This window comes from Trichomycterus rosablanca, chromosome 17, assembly GCF_030014385.1.
Source record: "Trichomycterus rosablanca isolate fTriRos1 chromosome 17, fTriRos1.hap1, whole genome shotgun sequence".
Classification (NCBI taxonomy): domain Eukaryota; kingdom Metazoa; phylum Chordata; class Actinopteri; order Siluriformes; family Trichomycteridae; genus Trichomycterus; species Trichomycterus rosablanca.
Genome location: NC_086004.1, coordinates 10,904,300 through 10,925,365, shown reverse-complemented (window position 1 = coordinate 10,925,365; position 21,066 = coordinate 10,904,300). Strand labels below are relative to the sequence as shown.

Here is a 21,066-nt window from a genome sequence, read left to right as displayed (position 1 = left end):
CTACTGGAGATGTGCAATGTTGAGCTGCAGGTACATTAGGGAATCAAAATGTATGGCTCTTTCACACAAAGTAATGGCAGCAAATACAAAGCCAGATATGCAGTGTTATCCTCCACACAGCCTTAGATCAGTATATGAGCTAATAGTCTGAACTAAAACTTTTGGATGTAACCTATTGTTGCAGCTCCTTACAGGCAGTGACTGGAGGTGAGGATCAGACATATATACATATATATACAGTGGGGCCAAAAAGTATTTAGTCAGCCACTGATTGTGCAAGTTCTCCTACTTAGAAAGATGAGAGAGGTCTGTAATTTTCATCATAGGTACACTTCAACTATGAAAATTCTTAAAGAAGAAGTTACAGGTCTGTGAGAACCAGAAATCTTGCTTGTTTGTTATTGACCAAATACTTATTTTCCACCATAATTTACGAATAAATTCTTTAAAAATCCTACAATGTGATTTCCTGGATTTTTTTTCTCATTTTGTCTCTCATAGTTGAAGTGTACCTATGATGAAAATTACAGACCTCTCTCATCTTTCTAAGTAGGAGAACTTGCACAATCAGTGGCTGACTAAATACTTTTTGACCCCACTGTATATATATCTATATATCTATATATATACACATATACACACACACACACATATATATGTTTAATGTTATTAATTATGTTTCATAGTTAAACACACATGACATTCTGCGATAATGCATTGTATGCCAACTGCACAGCAGCAGACAAAAAAAACCCTCCAGGGGGTCATACACTGCCCAAAAAATTATCAGTCGGTCCCTGCTTACACTGAAGGATCTTCAGAACTTGCTGTCTAATCAGAGCTGGAGGGATTCTGAAAGATGCAACTCACCCTGGACACAATCTCTTTTCTCTGCTTTCATCTGGAAGGTATCATAGGGTTCTTAGGACACACACCATGCCACATGCCATTATTGTATTAAATAAAATACTCTCCTCCTACCTCCTACTTCAATATCAATGCAAAAAACTTTAAATCGTTCAATAATACTGTTATTTGTACATGTGCAATACCTCTACACATTTTATATACTTATATATGTAAATATTTTTCTATATATATACTTTTTCTTTTTATTCTTTTAGATCTTTATATTTAGGGACTTAATTGTTGGGTATATTTTTCATTGTTTTAATTGTTGAGTTATATTTTATATACACTGATCAGCCATAACATTAAAACCTCCTTGTTTCTACACTCACTGTCCATTTTATCAGCTCCACTTACCATATAGAAGCACTTTGTAGTTCTACAATTACTGACTGTAGTCCCTCTGTTTCTCTGCATGCTTTTTTAGCCAGCTGTCACCCTGTTCTTCAATGGTCAGGACCCCCGCAGGACCACCACACAGCAGGTATTATTTTAGGTGGTGAATCATTCTCAGCACTGCAGTGACGCTGACATGGTGGTGGTGTGTTAGTGTGTTGTGCTAGTATAAGTGGATCAGACAGCAGCGCTGCTGGAGTTTTTAAATCCCGTGTCCACTCACTGTCCACTCTATTAGACATGCCTACCTAGTTGGTCCACCTTGTAGATGTAAAGTCAGAGACGATCGCTCATCTATTGCTGCTGTTTGAGTTGACTTCATTTCATTAGTGGTCACAGGACGCTGCCCATGATGCGCTGTTGGCTGGATATATTTGGTTGGTGGACTATTCTCAGTCCAGCAGGGACATTGAGGTGTTTTAAAAACTCCGTCAGCATTGCTGTGTCTGATCCACTCATACCAGCACAACACACACTAACACACCACCACCATGTCAGTGTCACAGCAGTGCTGAGAATGATCCACCACCCAAATAATACCTGCTCTGTACTGGTCCTGGGAGAGTCCTGACCATTGAAGAACAGCATGAAAGGGGGCTAATAAAGCATGCAGAGAAACCGATGGACTACAGTCAGTAATTGTAGAACTACAAAGTGCTTCTATATGGTAAGTGGAGCTGATAAAATGGACAGTGAGTGTAGAAACAAGGAGGTGGTTTTAATGTTATGGCTGATCAGTGTATAATGACATTCATCAGAGGAATCTTCAAATATGGGTTTTCTTTCAGTAACATTTCTACCAAAGCGACGAACAAATCTCCACCAGCTACTGCAGCTTTAAAATCAAAAGTACTTCATCACACATATTTATTCAGACACTACTACCAGATTTTCAGGATGTTTGACCTTTTGAAACGTAATCTTCTTTCCCCGGTGCTAGTCTGTTAAAGATCACCTTTCTTCATGGATCACGGCTTTTAGTATGAATACTTTTGACATGACTGTTCCATTGTGTCTTGAAAAATGCAGTGATGCAGGATTAGTTTAAAAGCAGCTCATTTTATTTTCTTTCTGATATAAAGAAAAACGAATGTAAACAAAAGTGAATACACCCATGAGCATAATATGCTGTCAAAACATTTACATCTGTGGAATTTTGCATTCGCTTCTATCCAAAGTGACTTACAATTGTGACTGAATACAATTCCAGCAACTTAGAGTAATGTGATGTTGGGGCTTAAACCGACAACCCTTTGATTAGTAGTCCAGTACCATAACTGCTGAGCTACCATTGCCCTAACAAAACAGCTCCCTTTAGCCGACACACTGACATTTGAAGGAGTCCTGTGGTATCTGTTATCAGCAGGTCCTTCAGTTTGAGGTGGATCGTCCTACAGTGCATTCTGGTGCCGTATTTCCAGAGGTAAACAATGCACACATGATCAGCCGTCTGCCTGATCTTGGAGAAAACAGGATTTGTCTGACCCATTGATTTCTTCACTGTCCAGAACCTTTCCATATGTGGTCAATTTACTTTAATACAACAAAGGTTTTGATGGTAACAGTTTTAAATGAGTTTGTTTTGTAATAAGGCTATAATTTACCAAGGTATGAGTGGTAGCCATAGCCTCTAATTTCTTTTTCTTTTGTCTGTTATTCTCTGTAGCTTTATGAACTGGACAGCGACCCGAAGAGGAAAGAGTTCCTGGATGATCTGTTCAGCTTCATGCAAAAAAGAGGTACGTTTAAGGAAATCTACCATTTGAATCCACTTTGAGAGGAACCAGAGCCAATAGGAATCCATCCTTCTTGGAGGCTTAAAGCAGGGTCGCAGAGTTAATAATAATAATTAAATGAACTAATTTTAACAGGTACTGACTGGAGGTGGTTGTGGAGGTTTTATTTTACATCTTGTAAACCACAGTGGGACCAGATTGTACAGGGCAGAGAGTAAGATGCATTGTTTGTGTTGCCTGGGTCGCATATGAAATCATGGACATAACCATGAACCTAATAAGACTAATACAGACTATTAGAGACTAATAATAGTCTGTAATGGTGGGTTTTATGACGTTAAATGCAGCCACTGCAGACTTCAGAAGAAACTGCATTGATGTCATGGCAGAGTTCAATACAGAAAACAATATTCTGCCGCAGATGGGTGACAAGGTACATGCCCAAACCACCTCAGGGTAAAAAAAATATGTACTTAAAATATTAACAAAATAATTAATAACCACAATTAGACTCTGGTACCCCTAATTATAACAGAATTAATAAAGGGAGAACCAAAATGTACTACAGTTTTAAGGGCTTGGTATTTTGGAACATCATTGCCCACATCTTCCACCGTCAACAATCCTGAGGGATCGTATGTAAGAGGCAGAATGACGGCAAACTAACATCCCATCACTCGCAATAACCAACACAATCTGATGGCCCAAGTCTTCCAGTCAGTATTGAGCCAGCAGGTCTGGCAGACCGTGACATCATCTGGACTTAAAGTTTTTGGACTGTGTCTGCATCTCTAACAAATTATTCCAAAGATGTGGCGCCATGTACAAGAACACTTTTTTCCTCCTGCTGTGACATTCTAGGAAATGAGGTACTTCTGGGAACTGAAAGCCACACTTGTTTCCAGATCATTAAGTAGTTATAAAATAATTATTAGTAGTGATTATTATTAGAAATGTCAGCCATACTGCTCCAAATGCCAAACTAGTGACTGAATTATAAAGGAGAACAAAATAAAGGAACTCTTTTATCCAAAGCGACTTACAGTTGTGATTACAGTTGTGAGGGTTAAGGGTCTTGCTCGAGAGCCCAACAGTGGCAACCTGGCAGTGGTGGGGCTTGATCCAGCGACCTTCGGATTACTAGAGAGAGAGTTGAACATCACAGAAGTGTAAATGACCATTGCCAAGGGCACTGACACAGCCCCATACCATGACAGACCCTGGCTTTTGGACTTGTTGCTCCTTTCGTCTTTTGTCCGGAGCACACTGTGTCAATTTTTTCCAAAAAAAGACCTGGAATGCTGATTCATCTGATCACAATACACATTTCCACTGTGTGATGGTTCATCCTAGATGCCTCCGAGCCCAGAGAAGTTGCCGCCGCTTCTGGACATGGTTAACATAAGGCTTCTTTTTTGCACAGTAAAGTTTTAAATGGCATTTCTGCATGTAACTCTGTATTGTAGTGCTTGATAAAGGTTTGCCAAAGTAATCCCTCACCCATGTGGTTATATCAGCTATTGTTGAGTGGCGGTTCTTGATGCAGTGCCGTCTGAGGGACCAGAGATCACGGGCATTCAGCTTAAGCTTGCGCCCTTGGCCTTTACGCACTGAAATTCCTCCCCATTCCTTGAATGGTTTAATGATATTATGCACTGTAGAGGGAGAAATATGCAAATCCCTTCCAATCTTTCTTTGAGGTTCATTTTTTAAAAATCATTTTCTCACACATTTGTTCCTCTGATCATCTTTGCTTATGGATGCTGCTTTTGTACCAGACCATGATTACAATCACCTGTTGACACCTGTTTGGAATCACATCATTATTTAGTTTCACCTCATTACTAGCCCTAAATTGCCCCCGTCCCAACTTTTTTTTGGAATGTGTTGCAGGCCTGAAATGCAGGAATGGAGGTATATTAACAAATCAAATGAAGTTTAGCAGACAAAACATGAAATATATTGGGTTCTGTTAAAGTAAATGTGAGGAATACTGTTTTTATTTTATTTGCATTTTCCATACTGTCCCAACTTTTTGGGGATGTACATAAAAAAGTACATACATCATAGCACATAAATAATAAATAAAACTCTATGAAAGTGCATGGATGTGTAATGGATGACTTTGACATTCCAACAAAGTTAAGTATTTAATGAACGCCATCTTGTTTTTACCATCATTTTATACCTTCACTTTCTAAGATTCCTAATGGCACCTGGCTGCGGTTTAGTCTGACAAGAAGACATTTTTTAAATAACTGCTTTAGATCTGCTGATGTTTTAGTGTTTACAGTATGCTACAGTTGATCTATGGCCCCTGAACACGCAAACCTATTGTATGTTGTAAACATGAGCACATGCTGTGTCGCTTGGCCCTGAGGCTTTTTTTCCGAAGAAATTCGGAGAAACAGTAATCCAGGGGGTGTTTTTTTTTTTTTTCCCCTCTGATATGTGCACTACTACTGATTTCCCTTTCAATGCAAATAATGTTTTATTTAGCTTTTGTGCTTGGAAAGCAGTTCGTGAAATGAAACACATTCATTTAATCAGTTACTGCCATCTAGGGACACACAGAGGGAAAAAGCCAGAACCTTAAGACGGATATTGTCAACCATGGGGTTGTATAACAAAAGTTTTTTTATTTAATTTCAAATGAACAATGAACAGCTGCTTTGTTTATCACTTGGCTTGAGCGATTCAGTGAGGCGTCATCAAAGTGCGAATATGAGACGAATCTGCATTTGTGTGGAATAATTGTCAGATTTACTCTGAAAGCTCCACAATTATCTTTGTTTAGCTAGATTTTTTTCCTGTTTCACTTTTAAACTTGTGTTTCAGCTCAGGGTTCTGAGAAATTGTAAGAATCAGCTTTTTTTTCGAGAGTCTAAAATGCTTATTGTTTAAAAAACCAAATGACATGAAATCACTAAACCTCTCTTAATTATTAATTCTCATAAGTTCTCTACACTAATGAAATTCCCTGTTTGTTGTTTTAGTACAATAAGTCACGTTAAGCCTATATTTGTGTTATTTTCAGTGTATATATGTCAAGAACAACCCCCCATATTTTACATTAGCCCAAAATATATACAGTTCCACAAGACCATGGAACGCATTAACAGGTTTTCCATACATCCTAATGGGAAAAAATACCTTAAAACTCGACGTCTTTTAAAATCAACGCCAGTCCCAGAACCAATTGATGTTGAGTTTTAAGGTACCACTGTAGTTTATTTCATACACACCTGTTAGCAGTGGGGGTGGTTGAAACACATAACAAACTCATAATGTCTATATATTTTTGGACTTCTAGAGTTTGGGAGAAACGGGAGTCATACAAGTGAACGACAGACTTTTTTTTGCTGCCAGGCAACTCGTAATGTGCCCTGTTTAGCTTTTGTGCTCACTCTTGTTTGGGTCACGTATTGTTTTGGTCTGCTGCCAGATTCTGCAAGTGTACAAATCAAGCTATGCCTACCTGTAAACACTGTCCTGTCGCAACAGTTCATAGATGCATTGACTCAGGGTTCTAAGAAAGCAGTAACGAAACACCCAGTGTATCACAATGTCAGAAAATAACAGAGTGAAATAACGAATGGCAGCTTAGATAGCTACTTCAGAGTCAATGGAAGTATATGAACAACCTGGTTCATAATACAATAGCACTTCATCCAAATCAAGCCTTAATACACAGTCGAGTCACATTACTATAACCACCAGCTAATATCCAGAATAACCGCCGTGTGCAGCACGGACAGCCGCTAGACGGGCTGGGAGTGACTCGATAAGGTCCTGGTAGGTTATCACAGATGTCTGGAGCCCTGCTTACTGCAGTGCATCCCACAGCTTCTGAAGGGTGCGTGGGGGAGGATTCACAGAGCGAACTCGACGACTGAGGTTGTCCCACAGCCACAGCACTCAATTGAGTTCAATTCTGGGGAATTAGGGGTAGTACTTGGAAGCCTTGGTCTCGCTCTTCCAACCAATGTCAGACATTTCTAGCCGTTTGACATGTCGCATTGTCTTGCTGGAAGATCGCATTCGCCCCAGAGAAGTCAATGTATATGTGATATATGTGCAGACAGCCTATCGCACACATTATATACCCACCAAGCCAGCTCACGAAACGCGACTTCCTTCATGAGCTACGTGCTGCCGCCGTCGAAAGTAGGAAGTGGTCGTAATAATGTGACTCGACTGTGTAAATGCCATTCACTTTTACTAGGTGAGGTTATTCATAAGCTGGACATGTGTAGGAATCAGTTGACCAGAACATTTATCAAAAAAAGCTAAGTGCCAAATTGAAACAGGAACTTCACTCGGTTGCCTATTGTGTCCTTAATTCATCGTAACCCTTAAGGTAACCCTATATTCAGACCAATTTTTTTGTCCTTGTCGCCTGAATCTCTGATGCTATGGCAGTAAAGCATACTTTACCGGCTAGTTTCTACAGAGCATATGAAATAAAAACATCACAAATCCTACCTGGTTTCTATGACAATTTAGATGTATTCTTGCAATTATTGAAGGAAATTGCTCGTCTATAAATTTCATGTTGCCTCACAGCAAGAAGGTCTTGGGTTTGCTTCCCAGGTGGGGCGGTCTGGGTCCTTTCTGTGTGGAGTTTGCTCGTTCTTCCCGTGTCTGTGTGGGTTTCCTCCGGCAGCTTTGGTTTCCTCCCACAGTCCAAAGACATGCAAGTGATGTGAATTGAGATACAAAAATGTCAATGACTGTGTTTGACATTAAGCTTGTGAACTGATGAACCTTGTGTAACCAGTAACTACCATTAATAAAGCTTTTTTTCTTAATAAAGCTGAGTGGACCAGTCACTCATCCCTAGTATGCACCACAGTGTAGAAATACACACCTGTTAACATGCTCTGTTTTGTTTCTTCTCAGGGACACCAGTGAACAGGATCCCCATCATGGCCAAGCAGGTGCTGGATCTGTATATGCTATACAGGCTGGTGACTGAGAAGGGCGGTCTGGTGGAGGTCATCAATAAGAAGCTTTGGAGGGAGATCACCAAGGGTCTGAACCTGCCTACGTCCATTACCAGCGCTGCTTTTACTCTGAGGACACAGTGAGTATCTGATGCTGTACCAATATAAGTGAATGTGGCTTATCAAAATCCATATCATGGGAGGACACACCATCACACTATCAACTCCAAGACTAAACCACATGTGGCAACATGGCCCTACCAAATTCACAGCCTTGAAAATCGCATCACAGTAGCGTTCAAGTGCCTCACTTTTTTTCTGCACTATGATGTGGCCCTAGCAATCTTACGGCAATTCAGTTAGCAATTGCTTCGTCAAAATGTCCAAGATGTCGAAGTGTAAAGCAGCTAAAAACACAACTCGCAATTTTCGTCCGAGATGGAGCCTCGCACCGTCGTAGTTTACATTTCCTGTAGCCACAAGATTAAAACCAACTGCCTGATATTGACATTTTAAGGCATGAACTGACTGTGGTATCTGGCACCAAGACATTTGTAGCAGATCCTTAAGTACTGTAGGTTGCCAGATGGGGCCTCCATGGATCAGATTTGTTTGTCCAGCAGGTCTCGCAGCTGCTTGATCGTGTTAAGCTTTGGGGATTTAAAACCTTGAACTCTTTGTCCTGTTACTCCATACATCACCAAGGCATCAGACTGGCACTGGGTGCTTTTCGCACATCCCCTGTGCAAAGCATGGAGCCCGCTCTAGAATACAGATGATTGAAACTCACTCTTCAATATGCCATCAAACTGTGCGGAAACCCACTCAACCCTGCATGTGAGGCCACTCTTCCCCCCCCCATACACTCTTCTATACAACACCAGACCAAACAATATACAACCCTTTAGTCAAAGAATCAAACACCATCTCAACGACCTAAAAATAGAACCAAACAACATAATTCTCCCACACTCAAATACCCCTCCCCGTGGAAACTCAAAAAACCAAATATAATAATGGATATGTTTAAACTTTGGAAAATAAACACACACCCGAACGACTATCTAAAGAAATTTCTTGACATCAGAAAAATTTCACACCCCCACACTACTTTTTACGGACGGCTCTAAAACAGAAAACTTAGTATCATCAGCAATAGTAGTCAAACAACACGAAGAAAAGGAAACCCTCCCATTAAACAGTTCAAGCTACACAGCAGAAGCACACGCTCTACAAATGGCGATATCATATATTGAACGATCAGATTTACAAAGAACACTAATCTGCACAGACTCTTAGTCCTGCCTCCAAGAAATGGAAACACTATCACTCCATCACCCAATCCTGAATAAAATACTAGAAAAACTAAAAGAGCTCCACAACCGGAATTATGACATCAGACTGTGCTGGATCCCAGGACACTGCGGCATTGAGGGAAATGAAAAAGCGGATCGCTTAGCAAAAGAAACAACAGGAGGAAAAGCTGTAAACTGCAACTACCGACTAGGAAGAGATTGGAACAGCCGACATATACAAGATGTCGTATTGGGCACGCTCGCCTAACACATATACACCTGGTGAAGGGAGAAAGGCCACCGATATGTGAACAATATAATACACAAATAACCATTGAGCATCTATTGACAAAGTGTACAAAATATAACACAGAACGACAAAGACTTGCAATGCCAAATACAATGGCTGAAATTTTTTAACAAAACCAAAACAGAAAATTTTTTGAAAAATACAGGACTGATAGTACACATCTAGAACTAAACACAGAAAGGACAGTAGACAAAGAACATGAATAATCAAGCAGTGAAGCATCAAGGCTGCTCACTAGGTTTTTGAACAGACCCCAAGTCTTCTAGCCATTACAATGTGGCTCTTGTCAAAGTCGCTTCCATTATTATGCCTACCCAACTTTAAGAGCTGACTGTTCTCTTGCTTGACAGGTCCCAGTGATGCAAGGTGATCAGTGTTATTCACTTCACCTGTCAGGGCCTTTAATGTTGTGGCTGATCGGTGTATATTCAATAGTTACAGAATGCTAGTGTTTCGGCACCACCCAGAAACAGGGTGCCAATTCATTGCTTATGACCCACCATTACACATTCACCTGCTCACACTGATTCTCTCTTTCCAGATACATGAAGTACCTTTACCCCTACGAATGTGAAAAGCGGGGTCTCAGCAATCCCAATGAACTCCAGGCTGCTATAGACAGTAACAAACGGGAGGGACGACGCCAACCCTTCGGCAGCTCTATGTTCCCCTACTCGCCTAACGGGGCATCTACTGTACTCTCTTCCCCCAAGATCTCAATGCCCAGCATCGGAATGGCTGTGGGCACCAGTGATGCCTCTCTGTCTTCCGTGCACAAAGTCAAAAAGGGTAATTCTAGATTTACAAAGTCGGACTGACCAATTCAAGTGTGATTATGCTACCTTTTGAAGTACCACATGGTGTCTGTTTACTGTAGGACACTTTTCATAAACTAATAGCAGCCATGCAGCACATGGCTTTTATACACTGATCAGCCATAACATTAAAACCACCTCCTTGTTTCTACACTCACTGTCCATTTTATCAGCTCCACTTACCATATAGAAGCACTTTGTAGTTCTACAATTACTGGCTGTAGTCCATCTGTTTCTCTACAAGCTTTTTTAGCCTGCTTTCACCCTGTTCTTCAATGGTCAGGACCCCCACAGGACCACCACAGAGCAGGTATTATTTAGGTGGTGGATAATTATCAGCACTGCAGTGACAATGACATGGTGGTGGTGTGTTAGTGTGTGTTGTGCTGGTATGAATGGATCAGACACAGCAGTGCTGCTGGAGTTTTTAAATACTGTGTCCACTCACTGTCCACTCTATTAGACACTCCTACCTAGTTGGTCCACCTTGTAGATGTAAAGTCAGAGACGATCGCTCATCTAATGCTGCTGTTTGAGTTGGTCATCTTTGAGATCTTCATCAGTGGTCACAGGACGCTGCCCACAGGGCGCTGTTGGCTGGATATATTTTTGGTTGATGGACTATTCTCAGTCCAGCAGTGACAGTGAGGTGTTTAAAAACTCCAGCAGCGCTGCTGTTTCTGATCCACTCATACCGGCACAACACACACTAACACACCACCACCATGTCAGTGTCACTGCAGTGCTGAGAATGATCCACCACCTAAATAATACCTGCTCTGTGGTGGTCCTGGGAGAGTCCTGACCATTGATGAACAGCATGAAAGGGGGCTATCAAAGCATGCAGAGAAACAGATGGATTGTAATTGTAGAACTAGAAGTGTTTCTATATGGTAAGTGGAGCTGATAAAATAGACAATGTGTGTAGAAACAAGGAGGTGGTTTTAATGTTATGGCTGATCAGTGTATATGAGTACTGCACAAGCTGCACAAAAATGTACACTTAACATACAGAAATACAATGTAAATGATAAAAACACTCCACTGTGATCACACAGTAAACATCTGTATTTTTGACACACCCCAACTTGTCATGTTAAGGCTTATAGTAAGTTTCTGACTAGTAATTACAACATTGTGGTGATGTTCATGTAGACTCATCTTTTAATGATGGTTGTTCTGACAGGACTTGAGGGTAGCATTAGTGATGATAAATGATGTACTTTAAAGCTGCGCTTGTTTGTTGACCATTTCTTAATTTGGAAATGATGACAAGTATTTGGAGGCTCAAGAGTGCACATACAACAAGATTACAAGCTGCCAGCAAATGGTACATTTTTAGTTTTTTTTTGTTATTTGTGTTCACGGTCGTTGTGAAGGAAATTCTTGGAAAACACATTAGTGGTCAGGGCATTCGTCAGATCAAAATAATAGGTAATGTTCGGACAGTGGCTGTAAACACTAGTGTTTATTGGATACAGATTGCAAAAATGTTATCAGTTTTTGCTTAATCCAAGACTTCAGCTGCTGAACAGTTCATGGTGGCTGTTGTCTGATTCATCTCTCGGTGATGCAGCATACGTTTAACTAGGAGACAGATCGAGACAGCTGGCAGTACAGTCAAGCACGCACTCTGTGTCTACAAAGACAAGCCGCTATAGGGTGTGCAGGAGTACGCCTGGGATCGTCTTGCTAAAACGTTATGTGTACATTGACTTCCTAGAAAAAGACGTCTCGATTGCAGCATATGTCTCTCTAAAATCCCAAAATATGCCTCTGCCTTAATGGTGCCTTTACTTAATGGCACTGTTGCACCACTATGTGACACAGATAGATGTTGACACAGAGTTTTTTACATGTTTCCTGGGAAAAAGCTGAAAGCTGGATAAGAGCATCTGCTAAATGCCGAAAATAAATAAATAAACCTGGATTCATGAGACCACGGCTTATGTTCCCACTGCCTTGCAGTCCATCAGAGATGAGCTTAGGCATAGATAGTGCAGTTTTAGTATAGGATAGATTTACAGCTCTCATTATGTACTTAAAAAAACAACAGTATAATAAAGTATTCCTAAACCCATGTGGCTGTATTTAACACAGTAGCATAACAGTTTCTCACACAGTGCCATCAGATAGATAGATTAGACAGACAGACAGACAGACAGACAGACAGACAGATTGATAGATGTATAGATAGATAGATAGATAGATAGATAGATAGATAGATAGATAGATAGATAGATAGATAGATAGATAGATAGATAGATTAGACACAGATAGATTAGACACAGATAGATTAGATAGATTAGATAGAAAGACAGACAGACAGACAGACAGACAGACAGACAGACAGACAGACAGACAGATAGATAGATAGATAGATAGATAGATAGATAGATAAGAGAGACAGACAGACAGACAGACAGACAGACAGATTAGACAGACAGATTAGACAGACAGATTCAACTTTGTCGTTGCTCAGTACAGGTACAAGGAAACGAAATGCAGTTAGCATCTACCAGAAGTGCAAATGTAGCATTGTGCAAGAAAACAGAGAATATCAGTAAAGTTACATATCTATGAGTACTATTAATATATAATTATAACTATAGCTATTTACATATATGTAATTATATCTATGTACATAGTACTATATACATAATAGCAATAATAATTATGAGCAAATGAATAAAATGCAATTAGTTAGGTGTATATTATAATAATAACAGTAATAATAATAAAAAGTATAGTCAGGTATGTGTTATAATGATAACAGTAATAATAATTAAAGATGTGTAAATAGATAACTATACAACTGTAACTATAACTATATAAGGAAGGTGCTAAATAACTATAACTATACATATATATGTAAAACAGTTGTGTAAAGTGCAGGTGCAAATAATAAATAATAGGTCCAGTGTGTAGTCCAGGGTGTTGATGGTATTAACGGTGCAAATGATAAATAATAAATAATAGGTCCAGTGTGTAGTCCAGGGTGTTGATGGTATTAACGGTGCAAATGATAAATAATAAATAATAGGTCCAGTGTGTAGTCCAGGGTGTTGTGGTGTTAACGGCGAATAGTGGTGTTCAATAAAGTAATTGAGGTGGGAAAAAAAATTTTTTTAAGCTGAGGTCCTGTATCTCTTCCCAGTGGGTTCTAACCTTGTCTGACACAGAGTGAAATCTCACCGGGTGTCTTTAATCTTTCCACAATATAATGTACTGTAGATGGTAAAAGTCCTCAATTATTTGCAATCTTGCATTGGGAAATGTTTCTCTTGAACTGATTTACAATTCTCTCACAAAGTTTGGCACAAATTTGACACAAAATGTCCTCTTTTTGTACCCAATCATAATATCTTAACATAGCCCAATCAAGTTTGTTGTTACAATTTTTTTTTTTACTTTCAAGGTTTAAGAGAATTAACACATCAAATATTTTTTGTATTGATTGCATTTTACAAATACCTTTTCCAGAAATAGGCTTTGTTGTATATACAAGGGTTCTTCAAAAAGTTTCCAATAGAATTATAAAAGCCACTGATGCACTGCTGCATTCCCATTATCATCACATGAAAATATTCTTCCCCTTAAAGCTTCTTTGAGCGGTCCAAAAAAGGTGGAAATCGGATGGTGCTAAGTTCAGACTATAAGCTCTCTCTCAGTCTCTCAGACATGACCAATTACTACTCTTCACGCCCTCACCCTTTGCAACCAAAATATAAAAGTGCGGAAACTTTTTGAAGATCCCTCAGACGTCTTTTTGGAACATTCCGAAAGGTTCCGTTAGCCTAAACTGAAGCTTCTAAAACCTGTCAGTGCCCTAACAAAAACTTACTGAGTCTTCTCCCCATCTTCCTCTACTCTACCTAGAAGATGACAGCAGCCAGTTTTTAAACGCTCATGTCAACAGACTGCCTGGTCCTCTGGCAGCTCACTCGGTGGCAGTGGCTCAGGCTGCAGCGGTGCAGGCAGCCATGGCCGCCCAGGTCGCTGCACTTGAGCAGCTGAGGGAGAAGCTAGAGAGCGGTGAGCCACCTGAAAAGAAAATGGCACTGCCCTTCGAGGATCATCAGCGGCTGTTGCAGAGGGCACTGCAGCAGAACCTGCTGGCCATGAGCACCCAGATGCCCATGAACATTCGCATCAACAATCAAGGTAACAAGGTTTGAGCTGTTGAGTGAGGCTGTGTCTAAAACCACTGCATGCATTTGAATTTTGATAATTGACAATAATAATCTTATAAGTCATTGTTTTTATTATGTGCTTGTGTGTGTTGTGCTTTAGAAGAATATGCTTTAATTAATAGTTCTCCTGAGCCAATTTGCTTGACCCCACGACCCCTCTTCACTTGCTGGTTAAAGTAATTTCTATGCGCCCAGTTGGCGAAGCAGGATATTCCGCTAGCACACCATCACCGAAACTCGGTGTTGCTACCGGTCGGCTGGGTGCCATCTGGTGAGCATAATTGGCAGTGCCTGTAGCAGATATTAATTGGCCACCGTATCTGCTGGGTGGGGGGTGGACTATGTGTGGGTGGGTGGGATTGGCGGAAGAGACGCCTGTGCAGAATGCAGGGGTGAGAACAGGAGGGCTGTACACGTGTCGGAATAGGCGTGTACAGTGATGTGCTCTCCTCGGATGCAATCTGGTATCTCTCAGCAGCGGAAGACAAAATTGAGTGCTCTAAATCGGGAGGAAAATGGGGAGAAAATTCATTAAAAAAAAGTAATTTTTGATTTGAAGATACCTGTAAAATCTTGCTTTTTTTAATATGCAGCACTCTTTTAGTGTTTGTAAACTCAGAATCTCTCCTCCCTCTACTATGGTACACATAACCGTTACTCCCTTTGTCACCCGTATTTTAAATCTAATTTATACATTCTAAACTGGCATACCTGGCTATAGAAAATTGACACACTTCCCCAACTGACACACTGACAGGTAGCAAGTGAAAGCCCTACTACACATTTTCCAGCAAATGAGGGGAAGTCTGCAACTAACTGAGGTGAAAACTTGTCTTGCATTTGTGGTCCACGTGCAGTGATCTCCTGTCATTTCACTGAATATCATATTGTGCAAAAATGAATTTGTAGTAAGACCAGTCATTTCGACATTCACTAGGAACAGTTATCATGAGTCATTTCATTTCCTTGTTCCAGTCCGACATGATCAAGCGTTTCTATTCTTCCTCTGTAGCAATCTTCACGGTCACGGGCTGCATTTCACACCAGTGATTGCTCTTACTGTTTAGAAAGCTGACAAAATGGGAAGTGTGTGAGTGAAGCCGTAACATTAAAACCACCTCCTTGTTTCTACACACACTGTCCATTTTATTAGCTCCACTTACCATATAGAAGCACTTTGTAGTTCTACAATTACTGACTGTAGTCCATCTGTTTCTCTGCATGCTTTGTTAGCCCCCTTTCATGCTGTTCATCAATGGTCAGGACTCTCCCAGGACCACCACAGAGTAGTTATTATTTAGGTGATGGATCATTCTCAGCCCAGCAGTGACACTGACATGGTGGTGGTGTGTTAGTGTGTGTTGTGCTGGTATGAGTTTTTAAACACCTCACCATCACTGCTGGACTGAGAATAGTCCACCAACCAAAAATATCCAGCTAACAGCGCCCTGTGGGCAGCGTCCTGTAACCACTGTTGAAGGTCTAGAAGATGACCAACTAAAACAGCAGCAATAGATGAGCGATCGTCTCTGACTTTACATCTACAAGGTGGACCAACTAGGTAGGAGTGTACAGTGAGTGGACACAGTATTTAAAAGCTCCAGCAGCGCTGCTGTGTCTGATCCACTCATACCAGCACAACACGCACTAACACACCACCACCGTGTCATTGTCACTGCAGTGCTGAGAATGACCCACCACCTAAATAATACCTGCTCTGTGGTGGTCCTGTGGGGGTCCTGACCATTGAAGAACAGGGTAAAAGCAGGCTAAAAAGTATGTAGAGAAACTGATGGACTACAGTCATTAATTGTAGAACTACAAAGTGCTTCTATATGGTAAGTGGAGCTGATAAAATGGACAGTGAGTGAAGAAACAAGGAGGTGGTTTTAATGTTATGGCTGATCAGTGTATATGAGACACCGAGTAGTACATCGAGTACACAGAGTTCTGAAATACTGAATTATGGTATGATGTGTAATCATGCTGACCCACTTTACACCTGAGTGCACGAGCCCCAGATCAGCATGTGTAGGTGGGGGGAATCCCAATTGTGACAGAGTGGAAATAAGCAGATTGTTGCCAACCAAAAAATAAGTGGTTTGATAACCTGTGGTTTTAATTCATAGTAAAACATGATTGAACACTTCAAGTTTTTCAGTTTCATCCTGAGTTAGTCATGTAGAAATCGACAGGAGGGTAATAATGCTTCACCTGGAACGTTTTGAACTCATTTTAACCTTTTTTTTTTTTTACTGATTTTGATGCCAATGCTCAATGTAAAAATACCCAACTTCTGGGTTTATTAAAATGAATGAAACAAGTTAACCAGCATAACCACCCACCTGGCTGCGATATGTTTCGGGGGATTATATGGTGCTTACCATGGATCTCTTTCTCCGAGTGGGAACCCAACACTGGCAGGTCAAAAGAAGCAGACGCAGATTGGAAACACGTCGGAGAGGGCTTGTGTTGATCCGGCTCTCCTAGATCAGACAGGTTCAAGTTGGAGCAGGAGCAGGTTCACAGTTGGAAATTCGAAATAACTAGATTGGGAGGGGGGGGGGGGGGGCACAGTGGCTTAGTGGGTAGCACTGTCACCTCACAGCAAGAAGGTCCTGGGTTTGATCCCCAGGTGGAGCGGTCCAGGCCCTTTCTGCATGGTCTCCCCGTGTCTGCGTGGGTTTCCTCCGGGAGCTCCGGTTTCCTCCCACAGTCCAAAAACATGTAGTCAGGTTAACTGAAGATGCGAAATTGTCCGTGACTGTGTTTGATATTGAACTTGTGAACTGATGAATCTTGTGTGACGAATAACTACCGTTTCTGTCATGAATGTAGCCAAGATATGTAGAGCATAAAAAGACGCACTGCAACCAGAGCTGGATTCTGAGTACATCGTATCGAATCCAGCTCTGCTTTACCGGTTCGAGGCTGAGTGGCTGTATGAGCAACGATTGGCCGGTTGCTCAGTTGGCGGGTGGGACAAAGAACCGGATGTGGGTCTCTCTCTGTCGGATGCGATTACGACCTCTGCCTGCTGATTAGAGGCGCCTGCACAGAGATGAGGAAGAGTCCCCTTAGGGTGTGTCTCTCCGCATGCAACGCTAGGTGGCACAACACTCATCAATGTGTGGGTGGCAAAAATGCATCCGGCTGCTGCCATGTTTCGGAGGGGATATGGGTTAGCTTCGATCTCCTCGGTCAGGGCAGGGTTCGGCATAGACGGAGAGGAAGCACGATGCAAATTGAACGATTGGATTTTAAATTATTAAAATAAATTATTTTTAAAAAATCCTAATAAATAGGACTAATTAAAAGAACCCTGTAATCTGCAGAACTACAACCTGCAGAATTTTCAATCTTAAGCAACCTGCAGCATCTTTAGGCTGACACCCAAAGATTACCAAACAATATCACGCAACTTGATGACCTTAAGAACATCAGCAAAAATACAGCAAAATAATAAAATAATAGCTGTAGCAAGACAAAAAAAGAAAGCAGTCATTTCATGTTATTACTTCTAAAGGTATTTGTTTAATTAAAAACATCTCAGCTGTGCCTCAGACCTGGTGGGCTCAGCAGACACAAATGAGGATGGAAAACAACTCCTGGTTTCTGTTTGAGCTGTTAGCAGGAATGGCGTGGGGATACAAAGAGCATAGCTTGATTCTTTACGTGTTTAGGGTCTCTACAAGAACCTGCCGCTCTCCTCTGCCAGCTTGGGTGTTGTACATGCGCCAGAGAAATCGCGTTAGTAAAAAAAAAAGGTGCTTGATAGTGATTGTAACCAAAACAACAAAATCAATAACCAGAGCAAACTGAGCATTTATGAAAACTTGAAATATGTTAAATAAAAATATTAAATAAAGTCTTTGATCCTACCCAGTAAAATCATTAAAACAAAAAATCACAACTCACAGCATAAAATAGCAGTCAAGCTTTTTAAACAAGTGCCATCAGTGTGTCCTAACAGTAGTCACTACAACAAAGATAAACCCCCCACAATTCAAAGCACAAGCCATTGAAAGCCATGATAATGATCAGTAATTGGACATTGGATGTTAAACATACAACAAGATCAACCGAAAGGGGTAATATTGCAGATATTTGCAAATAATTTGATTGTATTTTCTTTCGATCTTAGAGAGCAGACAGGATTCAGCCCTCAACCTCACAATGAATGGCCTGAGCAGCATCAGTATGTCGGTGGAACTCAATGGAGTCGTCTACACTGGTGAGTGATTTCATTATAGAAATATCAGAATTAAAAAACTCAACCGAATCAGTTAGCTTTATGATTTACTTCAATAGTTCATGCAGGAGGCGGCACGGTGGCTCGGTGGATAGCACTGTCGCCTCACAGCAAGAAGGTCCTTGGTTCGACCCCCCCCCCCCAGAGACTAATTGGATAAGCGGTTGAGATAGTGAGTGAGTGAGTTCATGCAGTAGATATGCAATACAATGTTGCATTTGCTTTGTTGCTCGGTGGATAGCAGTTGCCTCGAAGCGAGAAGGTCCTGGGTTCGATTCCCAGGTGGAGTGGTCCAGGTCCTTTTTGTGTGGAGTTTGCATGTTCTCCCCGTGTCCACGTGGGTTTCCTCCGGGAGCTCTAGTTTCCTCCCACAGTCCAAAAGACATGAAGTGAGGTGAATTGGAGATACAAAATTGTCCATGACTGTGTTTGACATTAAAAAAACACTTGAATTGATGAATCTTCTGTAACCAGTAATTACCAGGTAATTAAATAAAGAATTTACAAAAATACATTTGTATGGCGCAAGAACCATTTTACCTACGTCCCAAGCCGAAACACCAAATTATGAATGTCTGGCGCCGCCGGGTGGTAAAACAGTAAAGTTGCAGAAATTGTCTTTCATGCCTATTATAAAGTATTGATACTAACAATTTGTTCCGAAATCTTGACATTAACCACAAGTAAAGACTTTGTGCACTAGGGTTGGTAATTTTAATTTGTCCAAGTATAGATAAGGGTGTGTGTGTAAGTGTTTGTATGTGTGAGAGAGAGAGAGCTCAGGGGCCTTGCCCTCAAGAGGAAATTTGTAGTGGGTCTTGTTTCAACGACTTTCTGGCCAATAGTCCAGTAGCTTAACCACTGCCAATATAGGTTGGGTAAATTGTGCCCTTAAAGGGATAGAGAAGGTCAGAAAGAATATTTGGATAGACTGTGACATTTAAAAATGCTATATCTGGGCCGCTCAGGTAGCGCAGCGGTAAAAACACACGCTGGAACCGGAGCTGGATATCGAATACATCGAGTCTCAGCTCTGCCTGCCGGCTGGGCTGAACGACAATTGGCCTGTTGTTCAGATAGGGGTGGGACTAAAGCCGGATAGGGTCTCTCTCATAACTAATGCAATTACGACCTCTGCTGGCTGATTGATGGCACCTGCACAGAGAAAATGTGAGAAAAGTGTGCTGTCAGGGTGTGTCTCTCCGTACACAGTGCTGAGCTGCACTGCACTCGTCAAAGTGTTGCCCACGTGTCGGAGGGGGGCGTGGGTTAGCTTCGTTCTCCTCAATCAGAGCGGCGATCGGCATTGGTGGAGAGAAAGCATGACGCAATCTGGCAATTGGATGCGCTATTAAAAAGAGAGAAAATCCTTAATCAAAATAATAATAAATGCTGATTCAATGTATGCCATGAGAACATGACTCCTCTGTTTAATGTGATATTTACTTCTGTGCCTCAGGTGTGCTTTTTGCACAAGCTTCGGGTCTAAACTCTTCTGGAGCAGCTACCAAAACGTCCGGGGATCGCAGCGAATCACAACAACTTCCTCAAACACCTACCTCATCCACCTCCACCAACCCCTCACCGTAAAAACACCTCACCACCGTCTCCGTCTCAAAGCTAGCTAAAGCCAAAAGTCAACCTCATTTTTTCAGAGCCTATGCCAAATATCATGCAGGAATAATCAATTCCGTGATCACTTGATGCACACTATCTCAGGTTCTTTTACTTGTACTCTTGTACCTACTCTTTTGTTCAGAAGCCAAAATGAACACAAACAAAAGAGTTAATGGGGGGAAAAACCAAACAAGCCTATATGATATATGCAAATGTGTGAATAATATATTTCTTTATTGGGTACACATGAATAGAAGAGTAGGAAGCAGTAAAGGTAGCACACTGTTAGGCACTGTTTACACACCTGCTGACTGACAATGAAGATTCTTGTTGAAAAAGAAGATGCAATTTTATCAGAAGTGTTATGAAACTGAATGAAAATAAGGTTCTGTACATGTAGCAGTCATGTATACCTAGTGCCTTGCAGAACACAACACATCTTTTTTAATGTTGGCACGAGCCACGACAAACTCATCTGCACCCCAACATGATCGTGAAGGTGTGGAACTTTATGCTTATTTTCTGATGCAACAAGCCGACTGCCTGACATGGCATTTTGGAAGGAGCGAAGAGCATTTTTCAGTTATTGCTACTAAA

At 41.1% G+C, this 21,066-nt stretch overlaps 1 protein-coding gene across 1 annotated transcript in view; it reads left to right on the top strand.

The window, feature by feature from the left end:
• The window catches only part of arid3a (AT-rich interactive domain 3A), a 93,676-nt gene extending 72,893 nt beyond the window's left edge, over positions 1 to 20,783 (top strand). The window contains exons 4-9 of the mRNA XM_063012941.1: positions 2,972 to 3,044; positions 7,944 to 8,127; positions 10,134 to 10,381; positions 14,287 to 14,571; positions 18,745 to 18,834; positions 20,312 to 20,783. Coding sequence (XP_062869011.1) covers positions 2,972 to 3,044; positions 7,944 to 8,127; positions 10,134 to 10,381; positions 14,287 to 14,571; positions 18,745 to 18,834; positions 20,312 to 20,442 — 1,011 coding nt within the window. The 3' untranslated portion in view covers positions 20,443 to 20,783. The remainder of the gene's footprint in view (positions 1 to 2,971; positions 3,045 to 7,943; positions 8,128 to 10,133; positions 10,382 to 14,286; positions 14,572 to 18,744; positions 18,835 to 20,311) is intronic.
• Positions 20,784 to 21,066: the final 283 nt, after the last annotated feature.